Source organism: Cetorhinus maximus, chromosome 17 (genome assembly GCF_964194155.1).
Source record: "Cetorhinus maximus chromosome 17, sCetMax3.hap1.1, whole genome shotgun sequence".
Lineage (NCBI taxonomy): Eukaryota > Metazoa > Chordata > Chondrichthyes > Lamniformes > Cetorhinidae > Cetorhinus > Cetorhinus maximus.
Genome location: NC_135895.1, coordinates 24500025 through 24511425, shown reverse-complemented (window position 1 = coordinate 24511425; position 11401 = coordinate 24500025). Strand labels below are relative to the sequence as shown.

At 45.0% G+C, this 11401-nt stretch overlaps 1 protein-coding gene across 1 annotated transcript in view; it reads left to right on the top strand.

Moving 5' to 3' along the window:
- The window catches only part of frrs1b (ferric-chelate reductase 1b), a 40432-nt gene that overhangs the window by 19378 nt on the left and 9653 nt on the right, over window positions 1-11401 (top strand). The window contains exons 9-10 of the mRNA XM_078560856.1: window positions 3910-4025; window positions 8299-8385. Of these exons, the coding sequence (XP_078416982.1) occupies window positions 3910-4025; window positions 8299-8385 (203 nt within the window). The remainder of the gene's footprint in view (window positions 1-3909; window positions 4026-8298; window positions 8386-11401) is intronic.

The window sequence follows — 11401 nt, the reverse complement described above, 5'->3', positions numbered from 1 at the left end:
CATGTGGTGACCCGGGGAGGGGAACATCGGAAGGAATGTTCAAAACGTTGGAAGTGGACCCCTTGCACCCGAGAGAAAACGTCGGTTTGGAAGAAGATTCCAAGTGAGTTCTTGGAGAGTTGAGATTGGAAGCCCTCATGTGAAAGACGGAGTTCAGTGAGACTGGTTGGCTCATGGTGTGACAAGCGCCTGAGGGGAGCTGGTGAGAGATTCATAGCATCTGTTTTGAGTGGCATCTGTCACTTGGTTTCAGAGTGTGGTGTGTCTGACCACAGGTCGCCAATTGGTTTACATGGACTATGTACTTACTGTGAACATTAGAGTAAAAGAGAGTTTTGTAACTTGTATTATCCTTACAATTCTATATATTTCTGTCAACGTATAGTTGTGGGTGATGGAATATTGTAATGTAGTTCATATTTTCTTGTTTAATAAATGTTTTAGTCATTTGTTAATAGTTCACCAGCTGACCCTTGTGACTCTGTTCAGTAGCCACTCTCCGCATATCTAAACAAAAGATAAGTTAGGATCTACCAAGCCGGGTTCTACCCTGGGATCAGGCTTAATATCAGCTGTAATAATAATAGTAATAGTAATAATAGTAATAATATCAGCTGGGATGGTAACAAGCAGAAAATATTGCCCTAGTCGTGTTTCCTAGCGACATAAATCCAGGATGTGATTGTTCCCTTCCCCGTCAGTGGCAGGCTGTGTTTCCCGCCATCCGATGTTGGGAACTTAATTTTAATGCATTTGCATCTCATAATTTTGTCCGCGTGCCAGAATCATCCCTCCATGCCAAATTTAATTCCCATGTTGGCAAGACTTCAGATGTTGTGATTTACGGCTGCCGTAAAACGGCGTGCACCTGGCGAGCTGAACTTCGAGGGGAACTTGGAGGTGAATGCACACAACCTTGTGCAGCACTCACGAGGATTGCTCGTAGGACATCAAGGAAGAGGCATTCTGTTGTGGGGGGAGGCACAGGCAAGTCGCTTCTTCCTGGCTGGCTTTCAGTGCGGTGACAGGGCAAGGGCTCCAGTGCGGGTGGGGCCAGGGGCTGGGGAAGGCAGCACAGGCTGATGGAAGTACACAAGCACGTGCTGGGGGTGGGTGGGGGGAAGGGGGTGGGGAGAGGGTGAGGGAAGTGCACTTGGAAAATCTTGTCGAAAGTGAGCATTCTTCCACAACTGAGATCGTTCAGCAGCAGCTCCATTGACATGCTTGGAGTCGGGCCTCTGAAGCACTTCTGCCCACTCAAACATGCATGTGCCACCAAGTGCTCCAGAAATTTTCACCCCTCTAGTGTAGACTGCAAATTAATGTGAGTTTTAAGAGGTTGCAGGACAATTGGCCGACTGGGCAAGTTGTCGAATCCTCTTGTGAAAGGTGGGCATGGAACAGTCATTGATGGAGGTGCTCAGAGCCCCTTGCAATTTATTTATTCAGGTTTGGACAAGTCTCCCCTGTGGTTCAAGCTAACAGTGCAGCCTTGCAGTGCAGGTTAGGATAATGCCTGAGCTGAGAGCGCAGCATAGCAGTCGAGTGGCCAAAGCTGCCGCCAATCGGTCAAGTGGAGTGGAGTGCGGTGAAGGTGGGTGGGGATTTGAACAGCCATGAAGCGCACTGAACACTGGCCATCCAATTGGTGGCCAGAATTCTCTGGCATGCGTGAAGGGGCCCTGAGAGGTGGCCAGAGCTGGAGACTTAACCAAGAGAGGTCCTGGGGAGGAGAACATCAGGATCATGGAGCCTGGTGATATGGCGGTATGCTTCCTAGGGAAAGGAGAAGATTGCGACGGAGGGCCCTGGCTCGGCAAAGGGAGGAGCACTACCCTCAAGATGAAGGGGCGGCAGGGCCTTCTCCGGTCACAGCTGAAGATCCACGGTGAGCCGTCACTCGTAGGCACCTTGCTAGACCCAGGGCCCATAGACGGCGCTTGCCATTTCTGCAGATGAGCGAGAACCAGTGTTGCCAAAAACTGCACAAATCAAGGGAACTGGTTGCTCACATATGCCATCTTCTGTAGGATTTGGCGCCATGGGGACTTGGAGGGCATCCACTGCCAGTGGCAGTGAATATGACCGCGGCACTCAGTTTTTACACCAGTGGCTCCTTCCAGGGCTTCACAGGTGACCTGTGTGGGATCTTGCAAGCAGCCATGTACAAGTGTACAGGAGGTCACAGATGCCATCTTCACAAAGGCACAGAACTTTGTGCATTTTGACTGGGATCAGGAAAGCCAAGAAACATGAAGACTGGGATTTGCAGTGTTCTCTGGTTTTCCACAGGTGCAGGGCACCATCAACTGCACTCAAATGGCGCTTAGATCTCCATGGCAACAAACAGTCCACTGTGTGAATCATAAGGGCTTCCACTCACTGAATGTTCAGCTGGTGTGTGACCACAAAAAATAGATCCTGCAGGTCTGCGCACAATACCTTGGAAGCGTCCATGAGTTCTACATCCTTGGCTAGTCTCAGATCCCTGACATTTTTCAGGGTCCACAGAGGCTGCAGTTGGTGCCTCGGGGACAAGGGCTACCCACAGAGGATGTGGCTGATGATGCCCATGCGGCGGCCTCAGACTACAGTAGAGAGACGGTACAACGAGGCTCATGCCGCAGCCTGGACTTTGGTGAAGCACACAATTGGAATCTTGAAAATGAGGTTCCGGTGCCTTGACAGTTCTGGTGGATCACTGCAGTACGGTCCCCAGAGGGTGTCACGCATCATCATAGCTTGCTGCGCGCTACACAACCTTGCGCTGCAACGGGGGGAAGACCTGGCCGAGGAGGAGATGGAAGAGCTGCCATCTCCTCCGATGAGGAGGATGTCGAAGGGGATGAGGGGATGAGATCCTGGAAGGTGAGGATGCTGGCAATGAGGCCAGCGCAGTGGCCAGATGAAGCTGGTGTGCTCGTGAGACCCTAATAGCCGCAAAATTCCAGGAGGAAGATGACGACATGCAACGAGGACGTTACTGACGTCCACACATTGCATCTGTAAATGTTTGACTCCTGTGTAGCTGATGGCAGTGCACATACTCTCAGTGCTCAGGCTCATGTCATGGAGATGCAGCGGAGGCCCTAATAGTCATTAGATTCCAGAGGATGATGACGACATGCTGCCTCAGGAGGCTGAAGACCTGAAAAGCATTAGATAAAGTTTTTAAAATCAGGGAACAATATGTCCAGACATCACAATCAGTCACCTGAACATATACACGATTAAAGTGCTGTCCATAAGTTTTTCTTTTTCTTTCACCTAATAACAGAAACCTCATCCCGCCCGTGAATGAAGTTTCATCAAAAATGCAAAGTCCACCTGGCCGATTCGCCTGTCCGCCAACCGATGGAAAATCAGAGACAATTACAATTACAACTTTAATAACCTTAATTGGCCTCTTAATCTTAATCCTAATGCCTTGCTCTGATCCTGTGGAGCCACTAAGTTTTATCTATTATCTGCTGCTTTTAGTATTCATGATGTGGCTAGCCCAGTGCTGTTGTTTCAGTGTATGCTTATGCCTTATTCTAAGGTGTAGCAGAAGCTGATCCTCCCCTTCTACATTTTGCACTTAATTGCTTTCTAATGTCACAGTGCTTGAACCAAATCGGCTTGATATTGGCATCGATGGTAATATTCGTTTTTATATGTACTTGGAAATAACTCTCACAATTGTTTGAATGCAGAGGGTTAAAGTATTCAGTCATTAAATTATGAATTGTTTTGCAGTTGAGCAAGCAATATCTCTTGTTATTAAGTCTCAGCACATCGGTGAGGGTGCCTAGGCGAGGGTACAAGAAACCTTAGACCTTTGCTAATTTGATTTAATAGAGGTTTCTTTATTTCAGGTTCTATTCCAGTGTGTCATGACAAGTAAATGTTTTTATTTTTTTTCCTTAGGAGCATTAATGTTTATTGCTTGGGTGACTACAGCCAACATTGGCGTCATTGTAGCTCGATTTTTCAAACCTGTCTGGCCAGCCAGCACACTGTTTGGCAAAAAGGTCTGGTTTCAGGTAAATATCAGTGCTGTATCAATAATATGTGACTGATGCCAGGTCAAATTCAGCTGTAACAAATTATGGATGTTATGCTATTGATAAATACTGAGCATAACTCAAATGCTTTACTGTAGAGATTTTGGTCTTTCCCTGGGTGTTCAGCATCACATGAGTAGAGTGCAGATGCCTTGCAGGGAGGATCCATCACTCATTCAAGAATGCATCGGACTTTTCTTCCATTAATTTGAATGTATGAAAATCAGGTGGCGTTTGTTACTGGAGTTTCACTTCCCGATTTCCCCCTTTCAGTTTCGCACATTGTTTGATCCTTAAGTGATAAAAGACCAAAATATATGCCTATTATATTTAAATAACTGTAACTATAAGAGTCATGGGCTGTAAGTTCAGCTTTCTGTCTTTCAGGTGTTAACTGACCTATTAAGCCCCTAGTGTAGCAGAGAAGAAGTGCATGCCCATTTCCATCCAGAAATACTTTAGAGTGAATAGGAGTTCAGGCCCTTAGCCCAGGCATGAGCCATATTTATACAAACATACGAATTAGGAGCAGGAGTAGGCCATTCGGCCCCTTGAGCCTGTTCCACAATCCAATAAGATCATGCCTGATCTGATTGTGGCCTCAAGTCCACATTCTACCTACCGCCAATAACCTTTGACTCCCTTGTTAATCAAGAATCTATCTACTTCTGCCTTAAAAATATTCATTGACCCTGCCTCCACCACTCTCGGGGGAAGAGAGTTCCAAAGACTCATAATCCTCTGAGAGAAAAAAATTCTTCTCAATTCCATTTTATGGGAGGCCTCTTCTTTTTAAACTGTGTCCCTTAGTTCTGGTCTCTCCCACAAGGGGAAACATCCTTTCAGCATCCACCCAGTCAAGTCCCCTCAGTCAAGTCCCCCTTATATGTTTCAATAAGATCACCTCTCATTCTTCTAAACTCCAGTACAGGCTCAGCCTGTCCAATGTTTCCTCATAAGATAACCCACCCATCCTAGATATCAGTCAAGTGAACCTTGTCCAAGCTGCTTCTAACGCATTTATATCCTTTCTTAAATAAAGAAACCAAAACTGCACGCAGTACTCTCGATGCGGTCTCACCAACACCCTGTGCAACTGTAGCAAAACATCCCCACTTTTATACTCCATTCCCCTTGCAATAAACAACAACATTCCATTTGCCTTCCTAATCACTTGCGGTCCCTGCTTACTAACCTTTTGCGATTCATGTGCCAGGACACCCAGATCCCTCTGTACCTCAAGAGCTCTGCAACCCCTCCCCATTTAAATAACATGCTGCTTTTCTATTCTTCCTGCCAAAGTGAACAAGTTCACATTTTCCCACATTATGCTCCATCTGCCAAATTTTTTCCCACTCACTTAACCTATTCTATTCCCCTTTGCAGACTCCTTACTTCCCCTTCATAACTCACTTTCAAGGGTGATAACTGAGTGGGAATCCCGTGGCACTGATTTATTTTGTTCCATCTTGGATACTGTCTAAAAACTCAATGAGAGCAATGCAATTAGCTCTATTATAACAAGTGCCAATCTAGTATCTGCTAACGCTTTGTGCAGTAGCGCTGTTTAAATTTGTATTTTCCAAGGAACATTTGACATAGCTTCTATTTGGGTGCACATATTGCACTGCTCTCTTATCAGAGCACATGTGGTGAACAATACCTACACCGTAGCCTGACACTGTTCCTCCTCCGGATATTGTGATAAAAAATTTTCTGGGCTATAAAAGATTGATTTCTCTGAACTGGAAGCAGATGGTTTGAAAAGCTCTAACAGAATCTGTCAGTTTGAAACTCCTGAAAGAGTGGGAGAAATAGTTTGAATTTTCAAGAAATAGATTGCATTAGGTTATTACAGATTTTTTTTTAAAAAAATGCACCACTGGGATTGTTACGACTTGTCCTGGAGCCACGAGGAGTTGGCAAGTTTCCATTTTCACCTGTTCTGCTGAACAGGCAGTAAGGACACTCACCCAACTTATCGTACATATGGTTAGTACCAATGACATTATCAGGAACCAACTGCAATATTCACAAAGGTGGCCTGCGAGGGAAAAGGCAGTAAACTTCCCATCAGGCTGACCCCACAAATAAAACAACTGTGCCTGAAGAGGTGCAAATGGGTAAATTTTTAACATCTTCCTTTTTACTTGCCTTGTGGAAGATAAGCTTAGCCAATGTTGTGAATGATGAGTTGGTATACACGAATGAGAGTAATCTAACAAACAAGAATGCCAAAAATGGGTTTTTTAAAAAAAACCTTCGCATTCACAATTAATGCAACAAATTCCTGGAATCGGGAAACTTGTGGAAGGTGGGCCTTTTTTTCTGCATCCATCAGTTGAATTCTTTTTTAAGGTGTAACTTGCTGCAAGTGCAAGGTGATAATGGTGTGGCAAGGACAGTGTGGCATTTGGAACCTCTATGAATGGCCAGACCGACAGTGAGTATCCTTAATCTAAGAGATTTAAGGATTGAAAAAGAAACATGAGGAGTGATGGCAGGTGAATTAGATTCAGATTAGGTACAGAAAGAGAAATAAAGAGAGGGAAAGAAAGATTAAATTAAAAGGGCAAGAAGAAAGAGACAGTAAGGAAAGGTATGTTGCTTTTAAATAATTTGACATTTCTAAAACCTCCAGTAACAATTTGCTACCTGCCGGAATGAGCTTAAACAGTTTAATTTGCTTGCTTTCTGGGCTAGGGAGGATGATTGGCATTCCATTACAATTATCACATTGTTAAAAAGGTACTAACATTGTTCACTTCCAGTAATCACTATCTGCGGTGAGTTTAATGTGTAAATCCAAAAAGTTCTTAAAAATAACAGGGCAGCTAAGGGTGAGATGCTGTTTGTGCAGAGCAGTAAATCGACCAGCAAGCTTTAAAGGTTCACATCTTGCGGCCAATCTCTTCACCCTGGGGTTGCTGGCCAATTTGCATGTTAGTAATGGTGTGTGATGTTAAGATACTGTTATTTGTCCAGCAGGATTCAGCTCGTTATTCATTAATGATGTTAAAGCATCTCACTGAAGTAGTTTTACGGTGGATAGGCCTAATTTAATTTGCGAAACTTTTCACTTGACCATTGATTTTTATTTACTACTTGTGTTGACAAAAACACAACTGAAGCTACTTTATATGTTTTCTGTCTGTTGTGAGGGCTATGGGTGATTAGCAGCGTTTCTGTAAGTGAACTTGGCAGCACTTGAGAGTGCTATGGGTTTGATGCATCGGCGAAATAGAGCAGAGTTGTACTCCCACTCATTGCTTTTTTTTTGTAAGTAATACTGGTTCCAAACCTCAAGATGTGTGCATGCTGTGGAGATAGGCACGATAGGACACGCAACAGGTAAACTAGTCTGGAAATTTGTTTTAATTTGCACAAATAAAAGGTGGTTTCACTTTAGGGGAAAGTTAATGTGAGAAAGCAAACTGCACTTTGCCCTAGTACTCCCAATGACATCTCTCAACCTGACCTACACTTGGCTTCAAGCAGTCAGAGTTTAACTGCTAGCAGTACAATGGCAAACCCCTGAGACACCCCCTACTTCTGCATTATTTAATTCCATATTCAAATTGCTGATATCATCGCCGAGTCAAACTGCCACTGACCTGTGTTTGCACTTCCTATCAACCGTTTTCTGTCAATGATAAAACCGTGGAACAATTCTGCCCTGTGACGATAGCTTTACAATTTTCAAATATATAAAGGGACAGAGTGAAGGCGCCTCTGATGTGGGTGAACAGCCTGTCTAGCTTTTATTGCGACCCTCAGAAAAAACCCTCATTTTGCAATTTTTAGCTTTGAAAACCCAAAGCAGACATCACCTAACCACTGCTTTTCCATGCACATGATCATACTCTTTTCAAACTGGGTGGTCTTTCGCACAATAAACCTTGGTGCATCAGCTCAACTTTTTCAACACTGTCAAGTAAGTGTCGATCAGAATGAAAGGTTTGCTGCTTTGATGCATCATTTATAAATCAGCGTTCAATTTTAACATTAAATGCAGTTGGATGTTGGAAACAAAAAATGCAAAAATATATATTCTAAGCATAGCATACTAAGATGCTTTGACTGTTCGGAGGCTGACAATTCATTAAGTGGGATATGGTTGCTGTTATCAATACCAGTTCAGGACACACAGCTGTATAGTCAGGCATTGAAACTGTTAATCTTGAGTCACTGTTGATAAAATACAAGCAGATCATTGCGACATTTGACTTCTGCTGTTTCTCTCTTGTTTTAGGTGCACTGGATGCTAATGGTAACCACGGTGTTGCTAACATGTCTTGCCTTTATTCTCCCTTTTCTTTACAGGGGAGCCTGGAGCCATGTAAGTCAGCATTTGTTGGTTTTTTTAGTGAGAAATGGAAAATAGTTCCGCTTGAAAATAAAAACTGCCAATGTTACAACTGGAAGTGAATTAAAGATGAAATATTACATGTTAGCTTTACAAGTAGGAGAGTAGTTTTTTTATTTCATAAGGAAAATAAGCACAATGCCTCGGACAAACTGATTTATTCAGCTAGAATTAAAGTGTAAACTGAATAGGATGTCAAGTCGATGAGTGCATTGTACTTTCCAGAGTCAGCCTTGATAGGGGGTACTTTCTCAAAAATTTGGAAGCTACACATTGACTGCTATACAACAACAACTTGCATTTAGATAGCACCTTCTACCATAGTAAAATGCTCCAAGACACTTCACAGGAGTGTTATCAGACAAAACTTTGCCAAGCCAATTAAGGAGATATTAGATAGGTGACCAAAAGCTTGGTCAAAGAAATATGATTTAAGAAGTGTCTAGAAAGTGGAGAGAGAGTTAGGGAGGCAGAGAGGTTTAGGGAGGGAATCCCAGAGGTTTAGGGAGGGAATGATGTGGTTTCTTCTTACACTCATCCTTAATTGAGCAAGTCCACCCTTTCGCTACTGTACTGTATGATTCAGAGGCACTTGACCTCTGGGCTTCAGGGAGGCGTAACTGGAGGGTATCCTAAAGATGTGCTGGGGAACACTCCCTGGAAGTCCCCAGCTCAGGGAAGTTCAAACATGTGTTGGGCAATTGCCCATCAATCGGAACTATCCGAAAGTACGATTTAGAGCGCAAACTTGGAGGTTCCAACTGTCTTACAGTAATAGTTACCCAGGAAAGGTTAGAAGAATTAAAACCACTCTACCCACTGGTAACTATAGAACTGATCCCACCCTCTTCGACCCCTCCCTGAACACCGGACCCTCCCACTGACTGACCACCAACCTCCTGACCACCTGATACCCCAGTGGACACCACCACAGGAACTCCCCCCGAACACCTGACCCTCCCACTGACTACCTAACCCCCAATCCTTCCACCACCACATGGCCCCCACAACTGACTATCTGACCCTCCCCACTGACCACCTGAACATGCAATCTCCCCCACCGATCACCTAACACCCCTCCCCTGACAGAACCCCGCCCCTGCCCACTGACCACCGGACCCTCACCCACACCCCGCTGACCACCCGATGCTCCCCAAAAGCGCCCCATGACCACCCGACCACCCAGCACTCCACCCCGATGACCCGACACTCCATCTGACCACCCAACACCCCCCGACCACCTGATTGCCCCCCCCACAACTGACCCCCTGACCTACCACCCCATGACCACCCAACACCCCCACTCACCAACTGCTTCCCCTCTCGCTGACCACCTGACCTGCCCACCCCCCCCAACACCCCCACTGATCCCCTGACCAACCTCCCCTGACCCCCCGGTCACACAGCACTGCCCTCTGCCACCCCTTCATTTACTTACCTTACAAACCTACCTTCTCCCTGGTGCTGTGAAAAGCGGCCGGGGGGGTGGGGGGGGGGGGGTGGGGGGGGCGTGGCCTCCATACATCCAATTGTGCAGCCCTCGGCCGAAGGCCTCAGGAGCGCGCTGCCCTACACAGTTCTCACCTAGCCTGAGTTGGAAGGTTGGGTGAGAAGGGATCGCCTGGATTTCCGCTCCGCAGAATAAAATTGTGGGCTCTGAGAAACCTCAGAGTTTCTACTTCATTTTTGACCTGTAGTTTCCATCTGAAACTCTTCTAAATAGCTAGGCACGGTTTCTCTTCGCTGTAATGCCTGCTGCTGACCGGAAAGGCATCCGGAACAGTTGCGAGTGTGCATTTGGCCCGCACTCAGGCTGCTGGAGCATGCGCAGAGTCTCCCACCAAGATGGTGGGTGTGTGCCGTTTTGCTCCCAGGCTCGTTTAACACCGCAAAAAGGCAGTTTTTTTTCCACTAACTGATTTTGTTGAAAAACAGCTTGCAAAGAAATGCATAATTCAGTGACAGAAAGCAGAATTGCACTAAAAAGCATCTCTCACTTGAAATAGTCGCAGGCTGAACACGTGCAGAAGTGCTCCCCCTAGTGTTGTGCACAAATTGCGCATAAGTTTAACTGCAAATTTAACCACTATATGATACTTCTGTAAATAAATAAATACAATATATTTTCACAAGTAATAAAGTTGGAAAGCCTTTGTGCGGGGAGCTCCTATACAACCTGGCTCGCTCAGTTGATAGATCATAGGACTCTTAACTCCAGAACTGTGGCTTTGAGCCCTTTTGATGATTTTTTTTTTCTTAAATATTTATTTTATTAGTTTTTACCAATGGTGGAACTAATTGGTTGCTGGAGAAAAAAAAAAATCTGTCACTCCCAGGCATCTTGTATTCACTGCTTGAATAACTATTTGAAACAATTTGAACGGATATTAAAATGGCTGCTCCGTGAGTGTTTGCAGTTTTTTTCCACTAACTGATTCTGTTGAAAAATGCATAATTCAGTGACAGAAAGCAAAATTGCACTAAAAAGCATCTCTCACTTTAAATAGTCGCAGGCTGAACTTGTGCAGAAGTGCTCCCCCTAGTGTTGCGCACAAACAAATGGAGCCTGTTTCCTTAGGGCAGAACATCACCCTCGGCCCGACATGCCCGAGTGTAAAATGATGCGCGGTGACGTCAGGCGAGCGTCCCGACCTCATCGTGCAGTCTTGCGATATTTCGTTCGGCAGGCGCGTGCCGGAGTTGGCTGCATGCCCCGCCGACAATTAAAAGGCCTATTAAGGCCATTAAGAAGCTAATTAAATTCAAATTTACGCTGCCCGTCCAACCTAACGGTTGGTGGGCGGGCAAAAAGGCCAAACGGCCTTTACATTTTTTAGAAAATCTCATCCACGGGTGGGATGAGGTTTCCTAAAGCAAATAAACATCAAACAAAGATTTTATTTTTGAATTACAAACATGTCCCAGCTCATGTGACAGAGTCACATGAGAGGACATGTTTCATGACAATTTTATTTCCTTTATTTTTTTT